Raw genomic sequence first — 27846 nt, 5'->3', positions numbered from 1 at the left:
CACATGGTTTGTTGCACTCCCTCTGGTGTTGTGGGTGTGGACTTTGTTAACATTAAGGAAGTATTTAAACAGGTACAATACATGGGTATCAATTGTTGGTGTATCGAATCTTGTGGACCAGACCCAGCATTGCAAGATGCTGTACTCTGTCGTCGACCCTAAGCCATTCTAGCCTGTCAAAGTGGGCAGGGGTGAGGTGGGTTCGGGGGGTGAGGGCAAGTAGGAGCCTGGTCAGAGAGATATTGATCCCACGGGGGAACAAGCGGACTGTTTTGCAACTGCCCTCAATTTCTGAAAATATTTGGAACAATGCAAGATTTATTTTGTTAAAATGTTTTTAGGATTCAAAATTGTTAAAATCGGAAATAAATGCTAATTCAGCATATAAACAATTCAAATGTGAAGTTATGAAACAAATACATGAGTAGACACACTCACACACTAAATTATCTTTGATTGGATGAAATTGAAATTGGCTAAATAGGCTATTTACTGGAGAGGCGGTTATAGAAATTATAGCTTACTATCAGAATATGTAACATACAATAACAGCTAGAGCTTTAGATTTGTAACTGTAGGCTACAGTTACAAATAGACATCACGTGATGTCCATGTCAAATAAAACAAAGTAACAAACACATAGGCCTAGCCGCCTACACAAACATAAGCAAATATGTAGTTGCAACTATTGATTTCATATTGATATGACACTGTACGTCGGTGAACTGGATATAGGCTATACAGTTTGAAAGCATGCCTAGGCATACAATGAGTTCAAGATCGACTGAGCTTGAGTGCAAATCCGTTTTACACCTGATATTGGATTTTCAAGGGATGGAGGGGGGGCCAGGGGGGTATTTATTTTTCATGACATTACAGATAATTCGTTTTCAAAGCTGCAGGAGATTAAAATAAAAATAATAATTAAAAAAAGAGCATAATATTCGCGGTCATAAATGGGGATGGGGAAGTCACACAATTAGGAAAACAAATAAATAAAATCCATTGACATTTTTAGATTGGTCTGTGACATTTCCATTTTTATTAATCTGAATTTTGAGGGAACATATAGGCCTATCTCATTTGAGGACTTGGTCTGTGAAAAAGGATGTTCCATTAAGTAACAGGTACGCTCGCCCCTTTTCCAACTCGCCCCCGCGAAAAGTGAAGACGGCTCGCCCCAGGCCGTGGATAGCTCGCCCCCAAAGCGTGGATATCTCGCCCCACCGCGTGGATATCTCGTAATAGTATTAGTTTAGTGTTAGTTTAGATTAATACACGATAATCAACACTAACACTTTAATTTAGAACACAGCCAAATCAAATCATAGTACATAGGCCTACGTATTCAATCAATTATTCAATCAAAGCAAACGGCACAAACAATATTAGTTTGCCTTTTCTACAAACATTAAAGTTACAAATTACTGTCGCGTGTTGCCATTCTCTTGTACTTACGTATTATTTCCCACCACGGAGTAGCCTTGCATCTCGAAGGACAGGCAAGACGGGCAGTGTCGGTAGGCCAATCAGAGGCAGGCGGGGCGTTACCATGTCTATGCTTGGACGTAGAAAGAATATACGCTCACCTGATGCATGAATCACCCTCCATTCCTCCATTGGTACTGAAATTAGTTGTTGTTGTACTATTCTGCTTTGTCTGTCTAAAAGTACAGTACTTGTTAGAGTTAAAGGAATATATCCCACCCCTTTCACATTGGCCTGTTACAGCGCCAACAGGTGGATTTTTGAAAATGACTGAAATCATGAACGCAGCGTGCAATTTACGTGAAATCTTTCACAGACTTTCCTACTAGGCTGAGGAATATATCCCACCCTTTTCACTTTGGCCTGTTACAGCGCCACCAACAGGTGGATTTTTTAAAATGACTCAAATCATGAACGCAACTTTAATTTCTCTTCTAGATAGTTCCAGTGATCCTGGTTGAATGGAGTGATAACAACGCTCTCATCATTAACACAAAAAAGACAGAAGAGATTATTTTTGGTGCACCACTAGAGACACACAGATCCCCCATTACTATTCAGCTCTCAACTCTGAGGCTTAATCAGGATTTTGGCCAGGACTAGACTGAGCTGTGGACATTGCTCTCTGCCCTTATGTTTCTATGTATGTAACTGTATTTTTTTTGTCCTGTGTTATGTCAAGTAGTAGTATTGAAGAAGCGTTGTATATATTTTTTTTATTCAACTTTTTTTTAAAGTCGCATCTGTATATATTAACTTGACCTGTTCACTCAGATAAATGGTTACATTCCTACAGTTGATCTGTTGTTGTTGTTGTTGTTGTTGTAGTAACGACCCAGCACACTCAAACAAAAGAGGCTGATGACCCCCCTTGGGCCCCCTCCACTCTCACTATAGCTAGACACTGTGGTTGTGTTCGGAAATGTGCCCTGAACGCACTGGTGTGCTCTCTTGTTGTTTGTTTATTCAGTGCACTCGGTGCATTGTCGTTCGAAAATCCAGTGCGCTGCGCACCGGGTGTGCCGAGTGCCCGCACTGAGCGACCCTACCCTGAAGCTGGGGTTGTCCGGTGTGAATGCGTCACAGCTGTGGTCGTTCGTAAATAAGGCACACTGAACGCACTCTGTGACGTCACCGTCACACTCAACAAACTGACCACATTCCCGGTGCGCATTTCCGAACGCACCCTTTACCTCCTCCTCTCTCTCTCTCTCTCTGTTTAAAAGTACAGGAAAAATCTCATAGTACAGGTAAAAATCTCTCTCTCTCCCTCTCTCTCTCTGTTTAAAAGCACAGGTAAAAATCTCTCTCTCTCTGCTGTTACCTCGAAAATACAACGGTTTTACGGGGCGACTTGTCCGGGCTTTGGGGCGACCATTCTTCCCGTTGGGGCGACCGTTCTTCGCTTGGGGCGAGTTGGAATTGGGGCGAGCAGTGACATCCGATGTGGTGTTCTGTTGTATGCCTATATAGGCTAGGCTACTACTGTGTACGTAATTTTGAAGTCGGATTGATCTTTGGAAATTGATTCTTTACCAATAGTTACCGTCCTAGTTTAAATAATTCTCCTCGTCATTTGTTTCAATGAAACATGAAATAAAGATTGTAGGCAGTGTAGTTCTTGTATTAATGTGATTTATAATTAATTATATTTATTATTTTTTATATTCATTAATGTTGTTTAATTTCTTAATTTTATTGAAAAACTAGATGACTACGTCACGTGGTCCTATGACGTTCACCGTTAGCTTTTATTTTGAAATCTAGACGTTGGCCCGGCATCAAAGCAGTGTTTTGAGCGTGTGTTTTACTGTTTTTCCACTACGTCGAGCAATCCTCCTTTATATACTCTATGAGCAATCCATGTCGTTTTAAAAGCCTGGCCCGTTGTTGTACTGATGGATGCGTGTGCTGCTGTGCAATAGATAGATTAGATAGGCGGGCTACTACTATCAAACACCACGTGTTATTATAAAACGGTTGGAGAGCTCATCCAGGACATCCTCATTTAATTTCTACGCGATGTCAATGCATATCGGAGCGATTCGTGTTTTGACAAAGTTGACGCGGCACCTTCATCTTCGTCTTCAATTCAGATCCATTCATCTGTCATCAATAGTGGCCAGCAGCACACGGCCAGGTCAGGTGGGTTCTATTCATTCATAGACCGCATCACTAGAGTGAGGATACCCGGGCTGCATTGCTGGCTGTCGCCGACAAGAGCTGATCTACAAACCAAAGGCGCTTGCAAGGCGCAGATCAGATCTTGTCGGAAAGCGACACCATATCGTGAAAAAGGGAGCGTAAATAAACTATAGCCTATAGGCTATAGTTATATATGCCATGGCATATATAACTATAGCCCTGAAACATGACTGTCATGATTATCATGACGTACGAGCGTCATGTGAACCATGGCTAATATAACTATAAGTCTATATGAAGAAACACTGCCTCGTGCGGCAAAGTAGTAGTGTAGCGCCTGCTTTGCGCATGCATGACTTTAAAAAGTTAAAAGTATTTAATAGGCCTACTGAAATAGCAGCATGTTTTTAGTTGATTTATCACTTAATGGTCATAATTACTAAATTACCATCTATTCGCATTCGCGCCCGGTGTGTGGAGACCTTGTCCACTCTTCCGCGCACCTTTTGTAAAGGCAAACCGAACAACAAAAAGAAGATGCCAGTGGCAGCTGGGGGAATGAGGGATGGTAAATCAGGTCTTCGCTTTGAGTGCATTTAAAAGGTTTATTTTGATGCATGTAAACAAAAGCCCGGTGTTTAACTATAAATTAAACAACAAAGTTGTCATAGGAAAATAATCTGAAAATAACTCAAAACTAAAACGGATTCACGAACGATTGAAAAACTGGCGTTTCCAATGCCCAATTCCCTCCTGTGTGTAACGCCCGGGATTCTAACTTGGGCCTCCCGCCGCGTGAAAGTCCAACATCTTAACCACTAGATAGATGGTTTAGATGTTGGACTTTCACGCGGGAGACCCGAGTTCGATTCCCGGGCGTTACATGTGCACCTGTGACACCCACAAATAGGCTGTCGCTTGATTGATTGAAGTATTTATTAACAGTTTATATGGAATTACAGTACATTTTATTTTCAAGCAGCACAACTCAATACAAAAACTGCAGGTGGACGACACGTCGACACCATATCATTACACTTGTGTAATGTGTAGAATATGGGTCCACCATTTTCAATTCATCAGAACTGTACCCCGAAATTGGCTGAATTATGTAATGTGGCCCAGGTCACTCAGTCAATATCATAACACCCACCTTCACACACAATAAATCAACTACAATACAAATCATCAAATTGGCTACAACATTTATATTTATTTAGATAGGCCTACATACACTGCATACACTGCAGTCTATTTTCTGCAGACTATTTATTTGGTTAATTTCCAGAACAGCTGTGATGGTGATGCCTGGCTCCAGCCCATAGCTCCAGCCCCTGGATAGAGCTATGGGCTGGAGCTATGGGCTGCAGCCCATAGCTCCAGCCCCTGGGCCTGAATCGATCGCTTGCCACGCCCGTTTCAGGCATGAAATGAAATGAAATTGCAGGGGCCTGATCCTATAACCTGACTCCGCCGCTGCCCCATCTGGCGGAGTCAGGTTGCTGATCCTAGGCCTGATTAAGGAAACCCCATATCAGGCCTAGGCTGGGGTTGCCATGGCGATCAATTGGCTCAGTACAAGGCCACTGCCAGAGCCTTTTCAGTGTCAGGCTAGTGATGGTGGAGAGTGAAGGTTCATTTCTCAGTGGATTTGTCCACTATGAAGGTTAAATAACAAAATTGAGCCCCAATGCCCCTCAGAACGGGAACCCAGTGTACTCTCTGCTGCCCCATCTGGCGGAGTCAGGTTACCTCGCAACAATGTGCTGCAACAATGTGCTTTGATGAATTAGTAGGCGGCCTATGTGAGGACACAAGTTAACAAACAAGCCTAAAGGCTTTTCTGACTTCATCCTGGCTGCATACCTTGTATTATGGTATTGCATACCTTCATCCTGGCTGCATACCTGTTACTACTGTACTTCCCTGTGCCTTGCAAACTGTTAATAAAGTATTCAATCAATCAATCAGCCTACAATGCTGATTTCTGACCTGATTTGTGATTCCATCCGTGGGGTCCGTGAATTCATAATTTGATTAGCAGATTTTACACATTTGTAATCTTCAACTATTGGACTGGTATACTCCGTCCTCATCATCACTACTGCTGTCAACTGAATAGCCATGTGACGTTAGCTGCACGGGGCAAGAGGGGAAGGCTGTGATCGCTCGGAATTTCACATTCACGAGTTTTAACCGTGACCAATGTTGTAGGATGCTCTAGTCTACTGGTTGTCTAGCAGGTCATACTAGAGCTAACAAAACAATGTACAGTAGTTTGTCCTCCTTTCATGAAGATCCAGTGAGTCATCACAAGGTGTGAGGCTCTGGCCTGGAAATGATCCAACTATACTAAATACAGTAGTTACTGTTCGCTCTCACTCTGTGCATAAGCTTATCGATAGTGGGAACACATCAAAGTCATACGATTTGTCACACACGTTACCGCATACCGCAGTGAAATTTGTTCTCCGCATTTGACCCATCTCTTGGAGCGGTGAGCCGCAGCCAAGGAGCGGTGAATTGCTCAGGTGAATCGCTCGGGAATCATTTGATTAGTTGATTTGACCCCCCAATCCAACCCTTTGATGCTGAGTGCCAAGCAGGGAGGCATTGGGTCCCATTTTTACAGTCTTTGGTATGACCTGGCCGGGGATCGAACCCCGACCTCCCAGTTTCAGGGCGGACACTATAACCACAATAATGAACTGTCTGGTTACATTTTGTCACTCCCTTCATTTAAGAGTCAGTTAGTTGGTAGCTTTATTGTTACACACTTGCAGAGCATCAATAAGCCAACAATCTAACACAAATACTAACAACGATCAGAATAAACATACATAACGCATACAAACATGAAAGAAAATGCACTTCCACAAATCAATTTACTTCATTGGCTGCATTCGGCAACAAAGGGAATGAATGGGGAAACCCAACGAAAAAAAGCTATGAACACTGAAAACAAAATGAATCGAAACTTATAAAATATAACACAACGTAAATAGTGGCGAGGAAAGTGCCCGCACCGCACGGCCGCCGCCATTGTAATGCATTGGCCCTCAAATTCCCATAACTCTTAGCCAGAGCGACGGATGTTTTTGCGATGACATCATTAAAACACCTATCCCACTCTGTCCAGTGGAATCCCTGTATGACTTAAAATCTATTAATATATACCGTATTGCTGTGTGTCATATCTTGCAGCTATGAATGAAGAAGTGGTGACTGGACTGGTTTGTCAGGAGTCTGAACTGCAGGATGGACAGTGAGTCTGTTAACAAGAATGGACTTGTGTTTTTTGATTATCTCTTACATCTGAAATTGGACGATGGATGCAGTTTTATCGTCACACATGATCGTGTGTGTGTGTGTGTGTGTGTGTGTGTGTGTGTGTGTGTGTGTGTGTGTGTGTGTGCGTGTGTGTGTGTGTTAGGATGAAGGAGGTGATGGTTGAGGACCAGAAGGTGTTGTTGGTTCGAGTCCAGGGCCAGTACAACGCTATTGGAAGCAAGTGCAGTCATTACAATGCACCGCTTATTAAAGGTAAACGTTGTAGTAGTTCTCGAAGACCCATAACTCTGAGACCAAATGAACCATGACTTGTTTGTAAATGTGTACACTCTCAGAGTGTACAAAGGGACAATACTAATTCAATGGTATTAACGCTATTTGAATAACCGAGTCTGCTGTTTGTGCAATAATGTAAATAGTACATGTCTGTGGGTTCAGGAACACTGGTTGGAGACCGGGTGAGGTGTCCCTTTCATGGAGCCTGTTTCAATGTCAGGAATGGAGATATTGAGGAATATCCAGGTTTGGACTCTCTGCCCTGTTACAAGGTACAGTATATTGGTTTGTGATGTGATATCCAGAATAAGAATAAGATACAATGAATGAATGTGATGATTAAACATGCTGACTTCAGCAACTAACAGATTAGGAATTTGCGTTATCAAGCAATCATTTGTGTCAAATATCCATCCAATATCCATATGCCCAGGGCAGTTATGCGTTTATTTGTCAGGTTGAAAACTCATACTGTACGTTCCCCACCCTCCATAACGGTACAAAATGAGGTGATGCCACCATGAACCCAGCACTTAAAAGGTTTGGTCATGAATCTGACAAACGGTGTGAATGGGTCCAATTTTTTTTAAGGGATTCTGGCCTGTCACCAATTTAAGTTAATGTTAATTAAACATTAATTCGCTTAATATCTTGGACATGTCTTTTTTTAAATCTTTTGAAATAATACTAAAAAAGTATTATTTCCCAAACATGGGTCCCAACAGAGTGTTTGGGAAACACTGTATTAGACCTTGCCATCTTCATTACACAAACATACTACTCAAAACGATGCTAAAAAGCAACTATCCATTTTATAATTTAATAGGTCAAAGTGGAGGATGGTAGCGTATATGTGTCCATCAGCAAAAAGGTGAGTCAGACATTTACATTTCCCAACATGTTAGTTTGACTGCGTTTCCTTGCTTGGAATAACATTCAAATTAAAATACTTCCCTGGCTGTTTGTTGTGGATTCCTCCAGTCTCTAAATCTGACCAAGAGGGTCAAGGAGATGAGCAGCAGGGTGCCAGGAGTGGACCATACCATCCTGCTGATAGGAGGGGGTAAGGACCTCATGCAGCGTAGGCACACCTGTGCTTCCATGCGCGGCCAAAAGCCGCTGTCTGCCGGTGTCTCTTCCTGGTTTTTAAGACAGCTGGTGGATGGAAATGAAGCTCCACCCACGCGGTGGGGCAAGCTTTTCAGTGAATCTGGCCGACGCGGGCCTGGGCCATGGCTCAGTGGTCCAGGCACCTTGGCTGGTAATCCAGTCTGGCAGTGTGCCGCGGGTTCGACTCCCAATCCCGAAGGCCTTTACTGCATGTCTTCTCCCCATTTCCTACTGTCAGCCTACTGTCTGTCCCTCCATAAAAACATATAAAATAAAGGCGAAAGCCACAAAAAAAAAAAATTAATCTGGCCGACGCGGCAATCTGCAGCGTGGGTGGAGCTTCATTTCTATCCACCAGCTGTCTAAAAACCCGGAAGAGACGCCGGCAGACAGCGGCTTTTGGGAGCGCATGGAATCCTAGTTGTGCTTATACCCATACCAACACTAGGCCGAGCCTAGTCTGAAAAAAAACGCTCCCTTTTCTTGGCATAGAGGGGTGGGGCTAGCGCTGGAAACGGAAGCCGGCTCCCTATTGGTTCACCAACCTGAATGTTCTCAAACATAAACTTTAATCAAATCTTACGTTTTTCAAATTGATTATAAGCCCACCCGCTGATGCCTAGACTTCAGTCCAAACTAACTACATTTCGGAATGTTTCTGAATATGAATAATGAACAGAAAAGCATTGCGCACATGTCTTTTGTGTCCACGCCCTGCCTCTCTGTTGTGGGCTGAGGCTCTCTGTTTGTGTCCACTATAGTGCCACTGCCTGCCCCTACAAAAACTGCACTTTTTTTTGGTTTGATAAAAGTGTAGTTTTTGCCCGTCACAGAGCTGCGCCGTCTCAAGCGAACTTGAGCGACGTGAGGCACCACCGAGCGAGCTAAAGCGAACGAGTTGCCGTGCAGAACGTTGCGAAGTTCAATTGAGCTGACTCGGTGCCGTTCTAGTTGCGTCCCGATTGGCACAGAATCGTAAATCATGTGGTTGGCCCCAACTGCCACTCAAAGTGGCTACTGGTCAATCACAGCTCGTCTTTGCACAAGTGCACTGGCCAATCACAGTGCGTCCTTGCACAAGCGGTATCGGCTTTGGGATGTCGATGCTGAGACGGTTTGTTGTGTCCACTATAGGCCCTGCCTCTCTGCTGTGCGCTGAGACTCTGCGACAGAACCGCTATGAGGGTCGAGTTGTCATGGTTACCAGAGACACACTGCCACCATTCGATAAACCCAAACTGAGTAAGGTAAGTACAGAGTTGATCGACTTAATGAAAAAGTATCTTGTAGCAATTGCCAATGGATGGAACACACCTCGGGGTCATATGAGACACACACAGCAGGTTTGAGACCGTTGGGTCGGATGCTGTTCCGAGTGACACACAGATTTGGTGAATTCATAGGAAGACTGCATGTACAGTATCTCACCATTTACATAATATACTAGTCAATCCGGACATTCTGCTGCCCGGCCCTTGAAGAGTGGAAATTTCCTACAGAACACAACCAAACCAGAATTTTGGCTGGTTGAAGACCAAGCGAGCTGCGGCATTTTGGATCAGTTGGAGAGGCTTAAGTGCACATGCCAGTAAGGAGGGAGTTACAATAGTCAAGTTTTGACAAGACTGCTGTCTGGATTAGGAGCTGGGCTGATTCTCACTATTGTATATAGGCCTACTGTACTTCAAAAGAGATTCATGAATCATTCGTGTGTGTGTGTGTGTGTGTGTGTGTGTGTGTGTGTGTGTGTGTGTGTGTGTGTGTGTGTGTGTGTGTGTGTGTGTGTGTGTGTGTGTGTGTGTGTGTGTGTGTGTGTGATCTTTGGGTGCGACCTTACGTTACCCAACCCACAACTGAATCGTCTACAGTTAAACAAAGGACATGTAGAGTACATTAACAGGTTCACTCCACTCCTCTGTCCACATTATGTCAACAGTAGTTCTATAAAAGATTCTAATTCATCAATCAAATTCTTAGTTGCATTGTATTCGAGCCAACTTCAGTGATCTCATCACACCAGGTGTGGCTGAAACGTTCTCTCTTTTCCTCTGGTCCTCTGACTCAAATCTTCCATTGACTTTAAACATTGATTTCTTGCCGACATTTGGCCAGGACTGGTGGTTTTTACCACTTAAACCCCAACATCATTACATATTATGTACATACGTATATATAATACAAAGGATATGTAGTAGCAGGTATGTTTTTAGAACATTAATATCATATCATCTCTGTCGGGTGGAAACCTCATGTCCAAAACTGTTACTTTTCAGGATTAAAATTCAACAATACCAAAATTAGCAGATCAATCGTGCCACTTTTCGAGCTTCTAGATCCGCTACTTTTTATGCGTTGTGTGTGTGACGCTGTAGTATGATCAAGTAAGAAAGTTAATTTACTAAAAAACACAAAGTTAAAATAATAAGTGACAATAAGGAGAGTGGTTTCTGCCAAGATCCCAGAACTACGGTAGAACACTGAAGCGGCCATCGCCTGGTGGTCAAATCTGGGATAGCAACACTTCTGCATTTAAAATGCTATGTTTGAAAACCTAGTGCGGCTGCTCGGTGCTCAAGACTTCTGCATTTGGGCACCAAAATCGTCTAATCTCTCGTTTGGGTCTAACTCATCCCCACACACTGGCACGAGTCACGACAGCATCTACAACGGCCATCTTTGTCCTTCCTTACCCTCTACAATAAGCATGTTTTAAACCTCTGTTGGAGGAACCCTAGCCACTGAGGTGGCAGGTGGTGATGTCTTGCTACACTAATGTGAAATGTGAACTTTTCCGTAAAATAATTTAAAATGTAAGCAATATTTTAACTGGTCTAAGCACAAAAGTGAGACATATGCTGGCCAGGAGTGTTTTAATGTGTGTTATTTATAACGTTGAGCCCTGTTGAAAAAGTTTACTGTTTACTATCTGCTTTCAACAGGAGGTACTGTAGAAGGGTTGTTTGTGTTAACGTCACAATATAAACTAAATAATGTCTTTGCAGGCAATGAACTTGGACAGTAGCAACGTCCTCCTGCGTTCCAGTGACTTTTTCCAACGGTATGACATCGAGGTGTGGACACAGAAAGAGGTGAGCAGGACAAAAATAATCACATTTCTTCACTGCCGTGCAGAAACCTTGTATCTCTAATTATCCATAGTTCATGTTATTAGTGTGGTTGCCTATGGGCAACCATACTATTGTTCCCCTTACCTTTTATTTTTCTTTCTGTATAAACTTTATTTTGATGTGCTACTCCTCCCACAGTTTTTGCCGCACTGACTTGAGCCATATGTCAAAACGACCGGCTTCATCGGGAATGGTGTGCTTGCTCGTTTCTAAGAGAAATGTTGTATAGTTTAATTGATATTAATTAATTAGTGGATTAAATGTCCCCATTGACATGAATGGGAAAATGCAAAAACTCACATTCAAGTATTTTTTCCTCTGAGACCGTACGGGCTACAGTTACAACACTTGGGGGGAAGGTTCATAATAATTACTAAAATTAATAACCGTATAAGTATATTGATCGGCCTCATGGTGGCGCTATAACAGCCCACTTTACGTTTTGGCGTATAACTCTTGAACCGTAGGTCGTAAAATCAAAATTATTTTTTTCCTGGATTCCTTGGGTCATGACGCATCCCATATAGGCCACGCCCATTTGCGTCTAGATAGATTTTCCGCCATTTTGAATTTTGTTCAAAACCCACTTTTGGATCCTCCACCTACAGATTTTGTCCAAATCTCACAAAAATCGGTACACATGATCTCCGGACCTATCCGATTAAAACAGCACAGTCAGAATTTTGATCTTCTGTATCGTTCGTCCGTAATCGTCTTCCGAAGTTAGTGGGAGGGGCCTATTTTACAAAAAATGCCACAATTCACGCACGGAATGTCAGATCCATCCCAAATCCAAATCACATGTCGAGGGTGGCTTAATCAACGCAGAGCCAAAAGCAATTCCATTTTCATCCATAGGGGGCGCTACAATTGCAAAAACAATTACCCGTTTATTGCAAAAACATGATTTCAGGGGGGAAAAAACACTCTGAATTACTTACACATGATCACAAGGGTTACTTGACGTTGTCATTGGCTAGCAAAATTACTGGGAGGGGCCTATATCAGCGAGTGAGGCAACCACACTTTGCAATTTCCCAGAATTGCTTCTTTCTAGTTATGTTCTTTTCCCCTGTAAATTAATGTTAATTGTATTTATTTTTTCAAATACGGTAAGCATACAAAATACACATGACTTACACAAAAGAAAAAGACAAGAAAAAACAAACAAAACAAAACACAATTAGCAGTCAAAAACTACCCTAAATGGACAACACCCCTCCACATTCTGTTGTTGACAATAGTGATTATATCATCTGTAATGTATTACATATTGTAAATGCAACCATCCTTTAATATACAAATAAAAGTAGTCTCATATTTCATGGAACTTTCCTTTGACATTGTTCCTCCTAAAGGCCTATTCATAGTCTGGATTTTCGGTGGTGAGGTGACCACCGCTCCGGTGGTGAGCTGACCACCGGAGCTGAAATAACGTTGAGCGGTGGTGAGTAAAAACAGAGAAGGGCTGGAGCGGTGGCGGTGGTTTGCTCTTCACCGCGGCTTGTGACGTCATGTTGTAGTTCGGTGGTCACCTAACCACCGAAAATCCAGACTATGTATGAGCCTTTAGCCTGATTATCAGACTGTAGCTTTCAAGAGACGCAGTCCACTCAGAGAGTGGGCGGGGTCTTTGGGCTGGATCCAGGCTACTATTCGAAAGATGCAGTTTCAGTCATAAGTTGGGTCCAGTCTGTGAGCTCTGGTGTAGCCGAGCTCGTCCAGTTTCTCAGTATCAACCTGGCTGCTAATGCACGTTGTGCCTTGGTGACCCCTTGTGGCAACAACGTGCTATCTCCCAAGAGACAGAGCCTTGGGCATTCTGGTAGTGTTAATCCCAATTCGAGTGGTAAAACCACATGTAAAAATATACCATTCCCTTACATTTCCAACACCTTTTGTCCAAGGCCATGGAGGTATTTGTAGGTAAGGAGGAGCAATGTGAGGCGTTGTGAGCTTGTATAGACTATTTTTGCTATTTTAATGATAAAATATGGAGGCCAGGTTGAAACTGGTTAAGTCTGTCTATTTTATACATTTTCAACCAATGAAAAGTATTGACAAGAGCTTGTCAATAACTACATTGATTACTCATTGGAACACAGATTCTGTGGTGGTTCAGGGGTAGAGTGACCGCCCAGTTCGATACTGGGCTCCCCCAGAGGTAAAGTGTCTGCACACAGCATGAGTTTTTCGGGACGAATATCAGAGCGAATGTCAGAGCAGGGAAAAAAATGATCGACCTCACGTAATGTCATTCACGTTTGCACACTGCCACCGAATATTGCATCTGTAAAAGGACTGGGGTCTTTCACATAGCTAGACATGGTCTTTCAACCTTTGAGCAGTGATGTGTCATTCCAGACCAAAGCTCCGCTGAGAAGTTGATCATCTCGTTGAAAATCCTGATGTGGCTGTGAACACATAGGCAGCAACACACACACACACAGACAGACAGACAGACAGACAGACAGACAGACAGACAGACAGACAGACAGACAGACATCGCATCAACTTGGGACTGTCGGTCCAAGTGTGTTTGTGTGATCAGCGGGCAATGGGCATTGCTGTCCCCCTCCCTTGCATCTGAACAGCGGCTTTCTCTCTCTTTCCCCCGCTGCACTGTTCATACAGTAGCGATCCACATACAGTAAATATCAAATATGTTTGAAAATGATCAAACATATTTGAGAGTGGCCCCGATCAACTCGGGAGGGTTCAGATTGGATCTTTGAACACTCACAGATCAGGGGATCATCCTCACTGCTGCTCCACTCAATTTCGGTCTGGGAAAATATTGCAAATAATTTAATTTGCATCTCACTCAGTGTGCAAGGATGTTTTGCGTGACGTTGGTTTTTGTGGATTTCGGATCTGTAAAACGCACAATGTGCAAACACCTTTAGTGTCGATGTGCCCTTGAACAAGACGGTGCCTTACATGGTTTCCTCCGCCATCGGTGTATGAATGTGTGGGTGAATGTAATGCCTTTCCTATCCTGTGCTTTGGATAAAGGCGCTATATAAATGCACCATTTACCAAAGTTTATGACCCGGCAGTAACAAAATACTTAAATCTCTGTAGTTTCATGAATTAAAAAAAAAGTATTATTTAATTGTTTTTATATAACATGGCTGGTTTGGACAAACATGTCAGCTGCACAATACTACAACAATACTACTAACATTGATAATTCCAACACACATTTATGATCAATTACTGTACAGTATGTTTGTCAACTGCCCAACAAGGCGTTCTTAACTTCTTATTGTCCCTCCAGTTAAAAAAAATCCCCCTACTCTCTTTCCCCACCGTAAATTATAGACAGGGAAAATATAATAATAATAATAGTTTATCAGGAGATGTGTTCTGTATGTTGCAGGTGGTGTCGGTAAACCCATCTAACAAGATGGTGAAGTTGAATGACGGCACTCAGCATCACTATGACCAACTGCTCATCTCCACTGGCTGCAGGTTGGATTCACTACTTCTTTCTTGTGCTCAATTCTCCTCTGATCATTGTACAAATCAACAACCCCCATTGAGTGCCCGCTGCCCGGATGAGCGCAGTGGGGACTGCACATTAGTCCGACATCCCGTTAGTCTGACTACGATGTGGCCAGTTAAGACTCACCCCGTGGCGTCCACCTGCTGTTGGGGTTAGGGTTTGGGGTCGGACTAATGAGCGGTCGGACCAGTGTCACGCTACCAAGTGCAGTGGTAAAGTCTCCGATTGTGGCTTCGAATCCACTGTGGTGCATCTGGCTTTGTCGGGCGTCTATTCGAACCCAATTGGCCCGTGTGCGGGGGAGGGAAGCCGGGAGAGAAGGGTGATATCTGTCACTGAATGTATTCCTATGGGCTGGGGCGGCACCTGTCAGCAGGGAGGGTTGGTCGGGAGGAGTAGGACGAAGGCTCTACGTCCACCCAGTGGGGGCTCCTCACTGGCAGGTGAGTCGGTAGGATATAACGGCAGTGACAACACAGAAATGTGTGTGGGGAGGAATTGATTGGCATAACGACTAGGTTCGGAAAAATGGGACCCAGTGCCTCCCTGCTCGTCACTCAGCATAAAGGGTTGGATTGGGGTAATCCCTGCGACATACTAGCATCATGTCCAGGAGGTGTACTTGTACACCAAGCTGCCTCACGCTACCTGCTCTATGGGCCACATGGCTCAGCAAGGCTTACTAATTCACCTGGGGACCTCCTGGACATCACGTTGATAACCATGTGTCATAAAGCACCTTGTTGTTGTCCTCTTAGAGCGCGGCCACTCAGCTGTCCTGGCTGGGATCTTCAAGGAGTCAAGTTGTTGCAGTTTTATGAAGACGGCAAAGACATCCACAGCTGCTCTGTGGGCCACAAGGCTGTTGTCGTCGGAGCCTCCTTCATAGGTGATAACTTTTAGGGCTGTCACGATTACACATTTATGTTGCCGATTAATTGTCACACAAATAATTGCGATTAATGATTTAATTGCGTTTTGGGTGGTGGAAATTGAATATGAATAGATTTTCCATTTGCCTTTCTAAGGCTTTGTAATAAAAAAAAAGTGCACCGGGCAGATATGAAAGAAATTGTTGAAATTGTTTTAAATGTTATACTTATACTAAAATTGAGGAAATGGCATGATCTACAAGCTTACAATGCGTCAAGTGACGGGGAGAAAACGACAAAGCAAAGAAAATCAATTTCATTAGGGAAACACTAAGAAAAATAAATCAATAAAAACAGTGGAATGGTGAGACAGGGTGTGCAGTTTGCTGGCAAAAGTCATATTATTTATTGAAGAAGACATAGACTTATATTCTGTTGCAAAATGGACATAACAAAAATAATACATGACTATGATGATCATTGATGTTGTGATTAGTTAATTTCCTACTTCCTTCTATTGTAGCCGAGACCAGACATTCTGGTTTGATGCTTCCTACCCTGGTGATGTTATCTTTAAAATGACAAATCTAATCACATTTTCATCTCCACTTCCTTACTGACGTCTTCAAAAATCTTTTGAAGCCGTTTTCTCTAATTTGCCTATTCTGGCTTAACAAGCTTCAAATTGACCATTATCTTCTTCAATTCTTTTCCTATTTCAATAAATGACACATCATTTGAAAGCTTACATTCTGTACTTTCATAATCTGTAAACAAAAATGAAAAAGAAGAGATTTGATGTGGAGGTGGGGAAAGGCCCAAGTATAGACCCCTGGGGGATACCAGTCAAGTACACCAAGTATAGTGGGTTTAAGTGGTTAAACATAACTTGTATCACAGGCCATTACAACCTGGTTCCTTGTTTGTGCCATAGGCATGGAGGTGGCATCCTACTTGTCAGACAAAGCAGCCAGTGTGAGCATGGTTGGCACCACAACATACCCGTTTGAGCGCTCTCTGGGCCCACAGATTGGCAAGATGACTATGCAGGTAACACTGACCCCTAGTGGTCTGTCATTGTGAGTGCCCAAACAAAGTGAATCCACTTTGATATGACAAAAGAATATCCAAGTGTTCTACTTCAGTTTTGTTACAACATTATTATTATTTAGTATATTATAAATAGTAATCATTGCTATAGACTAGTGTTTGTCCAGTAACTAATACATGATACAGTTTAAACAAGTGAAATTGGAAGTGATGACAAAGAAATTAGCAAACAAAATTGGAACTGGAATGAATGAGTACACTCTCCTGATTGGCTGAAATTGGCAAACCAGAAAATGAAAATGTATTGTCTGTGTATTAAAGGGCTGGAGAGATGGGGAGACTCCTGTTACTGAACAAACACGCGCCATAGCAACGATTACTATCAGAATATAGTACTTTGACCAGTTAACATTTTTTAACCAAAAATATCACTAAAGACAACTTCTAGTTCTAACCATGTTTCTTCTTTTAAGATGCTAGCAGAACAGAATGTCAAGTTTTACATGAATGACACCGTCATTGGGATCAGGGGAGAGAATGGAAAGGTAATTCTACATTTTGTTGATTGATTTGATCTCTGATCTCATATTTTAACGTTTTGTGCCCCCCCCCCCCCCCCCCCTGTAAATTAAAGCCCTACTTGGCTACTTGATCATTCTACAGTGTCACACAAAATAATCAAACGTAGCAGATCCACAACCTGTGAGCTTGTCGATCTGATATTTTGATGCTTTTGAATTTGATTTCTGAACAGTTTTTCCACACTGGACAGTGATGATTTACTCTATTACTACTTGCACTGAAACCACGCCCAGTCCTGGGAATTCATAGTAAATGTGCTTTGTCCAGGTGAAGGAGGTGGTTCTGAAGAGTGGTACCGTCCTGGAGGCTGACGTGGTGATTGTAGGAGCTGGTAAATAATTATTATTAAGATAAAAATCCTTAAAGTCATAGTATGAACTTTGCCCTCAGTTTACACAACAAAATAATCCATGTTTTACCCAATCATTTACCTCTATAGAGGGTATGCGGCGTGCGTGACATGATCATACCTGAAGTTGCGGCCGGAAACGCCTACTGAGGCTTCGTACACACCTGTCGGACACATTGATCTGTCCGACCGACCACTGATTACATTTTTATGATTTGATGCCTCCATGCCCCACAATGCTTTGCGGGATTTGGGCAGTGCAACGATGAGCGGAAATAGATGCACATATGTTCAGTGTAGTTTTCTTGACTGCAGCTAGCGGTAGGTTGTCGAGGCAGTAGAAGGTTCAAGGACCAAATATTTGCATTTTGATTTTGGTCCGTTTGGTGTTCGCACTGGACTTTGTAAAGCGTACCAAATATGTAAACAAATGACACATCTTAAGCGAACCAAATAGTGAAAAAAATTAAAGAGCTCATTTTACGATGGAGGGAAAAAGAACATCAAATCGACGGGCATTTCCATGTCATCTTATGGTTTAAACTTGAAGCCGTGCTGGTCAGTTAAGCTTCAAGTCAGAACAGCTCCGCTGCAGTTGACCTAGATATAATGTCTTTTGCTATAGTAATGTAATCAATTAATCATTTAGGACCACCTGTGTAGCTTATTTAACATTTCCTCCATTGGCTCTTTATGCGTGCGGCCGTGCGCTAGAGCGAGACAGGATGATTTTAAATATTTCTCTGTCTGCGTCTCTCCCATAGAGCTATAAAATATATCGGGTCTCTCCCCCCACATGTGCGCGCGTCATAACTTTGCGCGGTGGCGCATGCTTAAAATAAACAGATCTACAAGCTTACATCGTGTACCATACCGTAAGTACCATTCGTGTCGATAACTTGTACATCTGTTATATTTGCGCATGTGAACCTCGTACGCTGCCATTACATTTCTACTCTAGGCTACTCATAGACATATATGCGTCTACTATTAAAATCAATATTGATCCCCGTAAAAAAAGACATGCTTTTAGAACTAATTATTAATGCAGCCTCACAACTGCCGAGGCCCGACGGCTATTTTGGCTATCGTCCTGTATATAGAATAGAACTTAGTACCAGACTGGACTCACTCACTGGAGACAGCCGTGCGCAACTTGGACTCTCCAAGTTACGCACCACCGTAGCCAAAAGAAGACATACAAACAAGCGATATAATAGTCTGTGTCACGTAACTCAGAAGACTACAGCCTAAACCCCACCCAGTGCTGTCAAGAACGGAAGTTCTCTCCTATTAGTTGGCGGTTAAAAACCACCCTTCTGTCCGATCTGAAGTCCCACCCTGTTCGTTGGCTGTTTTGACTACAAGGTGTCCGATGTGTTTGTTGTGCCCTCCGCCCCCACATCGGACAGGTTTGTCCGATCAAACGACGTGACTCCCATTGAAAATGAATTGGAGCAGCAATCAAATAGCAATCAGGCATCGCACACGGACCGAACATTTGTTCTTTAGGTGTGTACGCAGCCTGAGAGGCAAAAAAAGACTTTGACCTTGACAGCCCATACAGAAATGTCCTATCTGATTGCATTAAACGATGTTAAACTCACTTTTACACTCGATTTGCCAATCACTTTTTGTTGTAAAACACATTTTTTGCTATTACTCCTCCAGATTTCAAAATCACGCAAATCGTTACACAGTATCTCTATAGTTATGTGTTCAAGATGGATCTGTTATCTGATATTTCATATTCCATCCTAATTGGCTAACATTGGCTTTCAAAGTTTGCAGGATTGAACAAAAAGCCTCAAATCATGAACGCAGCGTGCAATTTACGTGAAATCTTTCACAGTATGCATTTGTTTGTCATTTAACACGGGCTGTATCAATTTATATTTGTTAAACATTACCATTACATGTTGACTTGGCCTTTCCTGAGTTGCTAATGCTATAGTTTACAAGTTTACAAATATTTGTTGACATTCCCGAAGGCGTGAGAAAAATTAAATAAATGGCGAAATAAGACATCTAAATCTATTAATATAAATTAGTTGATGGCATCATACAGGCATCATACAGTTTGATGCATTTATTCACAGTGTGGAAACTCCTCCTGTCTGTATGCAAGAGCAGAACTTCTGGGAACTCGGATTACAGAAAACGTTTCAGAGGCTACAAAAAACTGACGTTGAATAAAAAGTACATCACTGTACTATTAGTGTTTGATGTGGATGTATCATGTACTCTAGTTTTAAAAAATCCACCGTGTCTATCTACCGTGCTTGGCAAACTAGATCATTCTTATTTGTGTAGAAGATGTATAGAAACTAAATGTGTATTGAATGATAATGGATTTTTCTCCCTCAGGTGTCATTCCCAATTCTGACTTCTTGGAAGGAAGCCAGATAGAGGTGGATTCCAGGAAGGCTGTGATTGTTGACAAGGTATTATAAAAGGAATTGATAGATGACAATTTTAGCAACCACTTTGTAATGAATGAGGTTCATCTTAGGTCACTGCAGGCAGATGGCTCAAGCACACGGTACAGCACTGAGATTGGCTGAAAACCACTCAAACGGGAACAGACTTTAGTTCCAACACACCGAAGGTCCGACAGTCATTAGACCGACAACCTAACCTAACCCTAACCGCAAGCATGACGCAACGCATGCCGGACCAACGCATGCCGGGAGTGAGGGATGATTTCATGATGTCGGACCTTTGGTGTGTTGGAAGCGTGCGCACCCCACTCAAACAAGCTGGCATGTACAGTAAAGTGCACACTATTGACGATATGCACACGGCTGCCATCTTGCCAGCAAGGTGCTAACTAGGTGCAACTTCCCATTGACAGCCCATTCATCCAAACAGAAAAGTCCTATCTGATGTAGTGATGGGCGTCTGATACTGAAGCTCCGACACAAGCTTCAAACCCCGCCTTCATTTGCATATGAACCAGTGCTTCGAAGCTTGCTTCAGTAGGGAAAAAGTCACGTGACCAATGACGTCCGAAGCAGTAACTGGTTCATTTCCTCGAACTGGTCTAGGAACTGGTTCAATACTTTGAGTTGCCACGGATCGGCTTGCGCAACCATGATAAAACCTACAGGAAAACCCTATCAGTAAATTACTGCTGTGGCTTGTCTGTTGCGTGCTGGACTCATAAGCGGAGGGTCGTCAGTTCAAACCTTGGCTGGGGTACTGCAAATATTTTGATGCAATACAGTAGACGAAAGTGGCACATCTATATTTGTAACTAAGCGTTATTTAATCAATACGTTTAATCAACATTGCGATGTGCATCTGTGCAATACAACGTATTAAATTAAATCTGACATGAATGTATTAATTTGCCATTAGCAATACATTAGATGTGTCAAATATTTCCCCATCCTACAAACATATCACACTGCTCCATACAAAACACTATTGTGTGTTTATGTTTGTTTATTTTCTTTTATTTCAATGTTTAATTACAGTTTAGGCATTTAGACACACTCAATCCAGGTCCATGAATTAGAGGATAAAGCTCACATGTTGCCCAAATAGTTGAATACACAAATGAATCAATCAACTTCAAGTCTTTATTTGTAGAGTACATTCCTTCTAAGATTTCACAATTTCTAATCTGATAATATAGGTTTATTTACTAAAGTTTTGCTGTGTCCTGTAGTAAGTGTTTCACTGTCTTCTACTGCCTAAATTAAATGCAGTCTAGCATTTCGCCAGCAGATGTCACTATTCACTGAAGCTTCAAAGCTTAACACATTTTTGAACCAATTGGTTCAACTGGTTCAGAGGTTCATAAAAGCTTCATTGGCCCATCACTAATCTGATGGTATTAAACAACGTCAAACTCACCAACATTGCAGCTGTACGAAAAGCTTGAATTATCCTCTATCTGCAAAGTGTTTGTTTCATAAAAATCCACCGTAGACATGTTATGAGCTACTTCCAAGAAATTCCTTGCAGATGGTTATGAGCTACTTCCAAGAAATTCCTTGCAGAGAGAGAGAGAGAGATTTTTCTAGTGTTTGGAAGCACTCGTTATCAGTAAAGCAACCTCCTGCTGCCTCCTGCAAATTGAAAACAGGTGGTATGCATGGGCTGTTAGTTGAGTGATAGTCAATGAGCACTTCCAAACTCCAGCACTTAGAAAAAAATCACCTGCAAGGAATTTCTTGACAGAAAGGAGCTCATAACATGTGGATTTTTATTAAACAAATACATTGCAGATAGAAGATAATTCAAGCTTTCCGTACAGCTGCAATGTTGGTGACTTTAATACAATAAAGAGTAAATAAAAGTCTATGGGAAGTTGCACCTAGTCTCTATGGGAAGTTGCACCTAGTCTCTATGGGAAGTTGCACTTAGCACCTTGCTGGCAAGATGGCAGCGGTGTGCATATTGTCAATAGGTTCAGATCCAATAGATTCTTACTGCTAAGGCAACAGATAAGGGACAACTTCAGATACAGTATGTACATACAGTACTAAGCCATATCTACACAAAGTACACATCACCAGTTGCTTCTCTATAATTATATGGAAATTCATAAAAATTAGAAACATATCTACTGTACACACATTGTGTGTAAAGTAGGTGAGTGGCTTTCACTGTTTCCTCACTGTATTTTGTATATATAAAACAACTGGGCTGGCCCTTGTCTCGCCATTCGTAGAGAGCAACATTGTGTTTTTTTTATTTATAGGGCCCTGTGTGGCATGCTCCCATTATATTTATTCATTATTCATTTTTAAAACAAAAAACTACAGGATATCAAATGGGCATACTTTAGATCTATGAACAGTGAACAAGAAAAGACTGCTTTCATCTTTTATGCCCCAGACAAATAGAACAAACTCTAGGACTCTGAAACTGGATCGATTGGTCTATCTAGATTTAGAATATTATTTGAGGATGCATTACATAAGGACTCTACCTGCTTTGTGCAGCCCTTATTTATCTGCATTGTGAGGTTTGTAATATTGTTCATTATATTGCACATTATGTAAAAGGGTTTTTTATTTTTATTTATTTGTATATGTTTGTTGTACATCTTGTTGTACTCTTGCTCTCAATGGTCTTCCCTAAATAAATAGTCAATAAAATGTTTAAAAAAGGCCTCCCATTACAGTTCATGAAGACCAGCGTAGCTGATGTGTTCGGGGCAGGAGACGTGACCTCCTTCCCTCTCACCATCCGTGGAGACCAGAGGGTCAACATTGGTCACTGGCAGATGGCTCAAGCACACGGTACAGCACACACACACACACACACACACACACACACACACACTCACACTCACACACTCTCTCTCTGACACTGTCGGGTAGAAACCTTGTAATCTCTGTATTTCCTGTCTGTATGTATTTTCATAAATAAATGTCCTATTTTATACTTAAGATTATGATTTTGAAACGAGGCTTGATGATTGATCTGCATAATTTAGTTTTGTTTTTCATCTCTCGGACCCCAGGGAGGGCAGCCGCCTTAAACATGCTAAAGAAACCAACCAAGATTGATTCTGTTCCGTTCTTCTGGACTATGTATCCGAAGAGTATCCGATATACAGGTGAATGAATAGTTACAAATTAAAAAATATATATATACCGTATATTTTATATATATTATGATATTTGTTTTTGCCACACCCAGTGCTCTAAATCTATCCTAGATCGGACTGAGATTGAAACGTTTTCTCCCCGTTTTCACAATTGCAGGGTTTGGGGAGGGATACACGGAAATCATATTCAAAGGCAAAGTGGAGGAAGGGAAGTTTCTGGCATTTTATATCAAGTGAGTACCAGCAGACTTAAGGTCCATTCACAAGGTTTGAATTGATTGATTGAAAATGTACTTAAGTAACAATTTAGAAAGTACTCATTATGCAGAATGTCCCATTTCACAACAGATAGATCTACAAGCTCACAATGGGTTGCGATGTGAGATGTGACGCATTGTGAGATGTGCAGGGGTCACCAACATGTCCGTACACGGACAAATGTGTCCGTGGCAAAGACATGTCTTGTCCTTGGCAAATTTTACATTTTCAGTTTTACACACATAATGTTCTTATTTTGATCATAACACCCACTTACTGAATGCCAGGTCTACAGGTTTTCTTCAGAATAAGTATGACAATTATTTATTATGACACTAAGGCACATTAGGAGTCCTACTAGTGGTTCTCAAATGTTTTATTTGCAAAGAGTTACAGACCTGTTATGGTCATTCAGGACAATCTATGTGTGTGTTTCTGGTAATATTGTCCACTCATTTTGTATTTACGTGGCAAAAATGGAATGTTGACACAAGCCAATGACCCCTGGAGATGTGACGCATTGTGAGCTATTTTCAAATGGCCGAAATGTATACTGTACTGTAGGGCTGAAGTGAGGTTAAGTTTAGGTAATAAACATAAGCTGAAGTAGGGCTATGTTTTGTAAAAGTAGTAAAATTATTGAAAACTGGAAATACTAGAGTAAAGTAAAACGAATACAAATACCAAGGGTGAGCCAGAAAATGGCAGCCAGGAGAATGAGACGAGCAGGACACTGCCAAATACACCAAGAGCACTTCATATCACAAATACACCAAGAGCACTTCATATCACACTTCAACAACTTGGAAACACTCCCGAGCGATCAGTTGTAATTTAATTGAACTACTCGGCATCAATTTCAATGTCCCAAGGAGGTGTATGCAGTAGGCTATATTATACAAATGTCTATTTTGTAATTGTTTGTGTTTTACTCTGTTTATATCTCTACATTTATGTCATGTTTCTTTTTTGTTTATTTTTATTCATTTATTCTCTTTTGTTCATCTTACTTATTTTACTTATTTATTTTTCCTTATTTTGTTGTATTTAAATGTATTTTAATTCTTATGTTTTGCCTCCCCTAGGACCCGTGGGAGGGTGAACGGGAGGGTAGGCTGGGTCAGCGTGACCACTCTTGGTCATTCTGCCCAACCTACGGGGAAGGGTTGCAAAAAAAAAAAAAAAAACGGGGAATGCCACCAATAACGATGTAAAACTAACCTTGTACCTCTCCCTGAATAAATAAATATATATTAAAAAAAAGACACCAAGAGCTGCCAGCCAGCAAACTAGTGCTGTGGGAACCATCCCACATTAACATATGTGGATGTACTCAAGAACGACGCAGGAGTGCAAAGCACCAACGAGCTGGCCAGATGTATGGAGAACCGGGATGACTGGAAGCAACGATGGAGGGCTCGTCTGAGGCCGACTATAGAGAGACTTGAGTAAAACTTACTCTGTGTGTGTGTGTGTGTGTGTGTGTGTGTGTGTGTGTGTGTGTGTGTGTGTGTGTGTGTGTGTGTGTGTGTGTGTGTAAAGAGAGGAGGTGGTGGTAGCGGCAGCCAGCATGATGTTTGACCCCGCTGTGGCTCACCTGGCAGAGCTGATGTCCACAGGAATGATCATAACGAAGGCACAAGCTCAGTGAGTGTGACCCCTGTATGTTTTTAATAAAAATCACACCTGTGTGAAGTGAGGGGCGCTAATATATTAAAGCCTAACTCATGTTGATTAGGTGATGTATAATAGGTTATTGATATCATTATTGATATCAAAACCGATCGCATCGCTCCACAGCCTGGGAGCGCCTGTTGCGCAACACTCGATGTTGCGCAACAGTGGGACGTCATCGACGAGACCGAAAATCTTAAAACGTTAATAACTCTTGATCTAAATCTTAACGTCTAATTCTAAGCAAAGATCATGTGTTAGACGGCCCACTGCGGCCCCGTCACTAGTCACTGTACGGAAGATTTAATCATACCTCCCGTTGTTGTCGATCGCCTCTAGAGTGTTTGCTACATCTAGCTGCTACAGCCACATCCGGGATAACATCCGGTCCGTCGGTAAAAGTGCTCCGCTGCTATAAATCGCTGGGCGCTATGATTTAATGGATTAAATAACCCCGGGCGATCGGGGTGTTAATGTGCCTATTATAACACATTAGATTGCACAGTATTTCTGGGACTGCCTTTTTTGCAGAGAGTTGGGATGATGGGCGTGGTTATATGCCCAGAAACCTAAGCTCAAACACTATGCCTAAAAGTAGCTCTGTTGGAGTTGGAAATTGTTGTTACTGTGTTAAATTATTATTCATGTCATGTGTGAGTGTATGGGACCCGAATGGAAACAAGACCACAAGGTCTTTCTTCGGTGAAATCCTTTTTTGGACAAAATGCCTGACTGTAAATTGTGCCGTTTGCATTTTTATATGTTGTCTAATAAAATATTCAAACAGTATCTTTGGTGGAGACACCTTAACCCTAACCTCACAGAATAATAACCTCAAAACCACGCCCACCTGTGCGAAAGCTCTGCAAAAAAGTGAGACCCTCCTTAAATATTGATTAAAGGCTAGCTGTCTTGTTTCAGATCTGATGACCTGACCTGGCTGAAGATGTAGCATGCAAACTCAGTCTACAGCAGTGATTCTCAAAGTGGGGTCTGGGGACCCCCAGCTAAGTGTCCTTGAGGTGGAACCAAATGGACCCTGTAACTCTGCTGTAGTATGATCAAGAAGGGTGTTAATTTACGAAAACAAATTAACACAAGTTAAATTATGGAGATAAGGTTTTCTGCCCGACCGCTGGAACTCTGATGTTCACATGTGATGTAAAGCCTGGGATTACCTCAGTTGTGTGGAAAAAAAAATATATTTTTTCTTAATCATAAGAGACCATAAAACATACTGTATGTGGCAGAATGAATGTCTTTATCCTCAATAGTCTAATAGATTAATTAATGTGACCAATTATTAAAGAAATGTATCAAATGTTGTAAACTGACCATGATACTGACATGTTGCTGACCATGATAGTCATGTTGCTGACCATGATACTGACATGTTGCTGACCATGATACGGTCATGTCACTGACCATGATAACTACTCTCTACAGAAGTGATGGTGGGTAGCACACTCAGAATGGCAAGAGTGAGTTAACTTTTATATTTCTTCGTTTCTTTTCGTCTATCCAGCCTTTAAGTGTGTTTGACAGACACTGACAATTGTGACAAATATATTTTATTAACTAGAAGACATCTATTTTACTGTATATACTGTAAACGGCATGTTCTCCCTGACATACAGTATAGGACAGTGGTTGACAGTCATTTCTGGATCGGAGCCCATTTGAAAATATTGAAAGGATTCGTGGCCCAATCTGACCACCTAACATGGCAGCCAGTTGGCGATTCCCAACCCAAGGTTGGATAAGTGGGAAACTCTTGAGTGCAATGCTGCTCCTGTTTCTAGTACACAAACTATGTAATCAAAGAGGCATTCTTTCACTAGTTTATCACTTTCTTTTAAATTAAGTAAAGCATCTTTCGCAGATTTAAAGTGGTGAGGGGACCCCATTCTCAATGGGTGTGGTCTGAGGTACATCGGTTGATGGGGAAATCCCAATACAAACAGGGTCACTCTTCTATACTGGAATGTGGTGACAATAAATAAAAAGATCTCCATGAATCGATAGTTTGACAGTTTGTTTTGGTCCCTTGTATGTCATGTGTAATATTTGTTGTATTAAGTAAATAAATACTTTAATGACAAAAAAAATACATAGTCTTTGTCTATCCCCCTTTTGTGTTAGTAGTGGTGTGACCACCCACTATATTATGTCAGTGTTTAAATGCCAAAACCACCAACCCTATCCTTATGAACAGCACTGCCCTAGAGGAGGTAGAAGCTTTTACCTACCTAGGCAGTATTGTGGACACCACCGGAGGGACAGACGCTGACATAAAAAGCAGAACCAACAAGGCTAGAGTGGTTTAACATGCTCAAAGAACATCTCCATCAACACCAAAATGCGCATCTTCAACTCCAGTGTGAAACAGGTGCTGCCGTATGGAGCCGAGACCTGGAGGACAACAACACTCACAACACACAGGCTGCAAACATTCACTAACACATGCCTCAGGAGAATCCTCCGAGCGGATTTGACCGTTCTCATCCTCCACATCTGGTGGAATTAGGGACAAAGTAAGCAATGTGGAC

At 41.9% G+C, this 27846-nt stretch overlaps 1 protein-coding gene across 2 annotated transcripts; it reads left to right on the top strand.

Moving 5' to 3' along the window:
- Positions 1-3332: 3332 nt before the first annotated feature.
- On the top strand, positions 3333-27316 carry aifm4 (apoptosis inducing factor mitochondria associated 4). Of its 2 annotated transcripts, none has more exons than XM_079514327.1 (19): positions 3333-3628; positions 6838-6898; positions 7067-7176; positions 7363-7472; positions 8027-8071; positions 8182-8263; positions 9445-9557; positions 11313-11399; positions 14821-14912; positions 15705-15835; positions 16753-16868; positions 17342-17413; positions 17718-17781; positions 20167-20243; positions 22937-23054; positions 23279-23374; positions 23523-23598; positions 25166-25270; positions 26219-27316. In XM_079514327.1, exons 1-19 carry the CDS (start codon positions 3511-3513, stop codon positions 26247-26249), a joined length of 1704 nt encoding a protein of 567 aa, XP_079370453.1. In that variant the 5' UTR covers positions 3333-3510; the 3' UTR covers positions 26250-27316. The 2 variants fall into 2 exon arrangements, with proteins under 2 accessions (XP_079370453.1, XP_079370454.1); XM_079514328.1 differs by having other exon boundaries at positions 3508-3633.
- The last annotated feature ends 530 nt before the right edge of the window (positions 27317-27846 follow it).

The sequence above is a fragment of the Electrona antarctica genome (genome assembly GCF_951216825.1).
Source record: "Electrona antarctica genome assembly, chromosome: 11".
NCBI classification, from domain to species: Eukaryota; Metazoa; Chordata; class Actinopteri; order Myctophiformes; family Myctophidae; genus Electrona; species Electrona antarctica.
Note: the sequence above shows the minus strand (reverse complement) of the source record. Positions and strands in the feature narration are given on the sequence as shown.

What these genes read in the sequence shown, in the direction of transcription:
- aifm4 (XM_079514327.1), top strand. Translation starts at nt 3,511, where the DNA reads ATGTCAATGCATATCGGAGCGATTCGTGTTTTGACAAAGTTGACGCGG. An exon ending in GGCCAGCAGCACACGGCCAG is followed by an intron (nt 3,629 to 6,837) that starts GTCAGGTGGGTT and finishes CATATCTTGCAG; the next exon opens with CTATGAATGAAGAAGTGGTG. An exon ending in AGGCTGTGATTGTTGACAAG is followed by an intron (nt 20,244 to 22,936) that starts GTATTATAAAAG and finishes CTCCCATTACAG; the next exon opens with TTCATGAAGACCAGCGTAGC.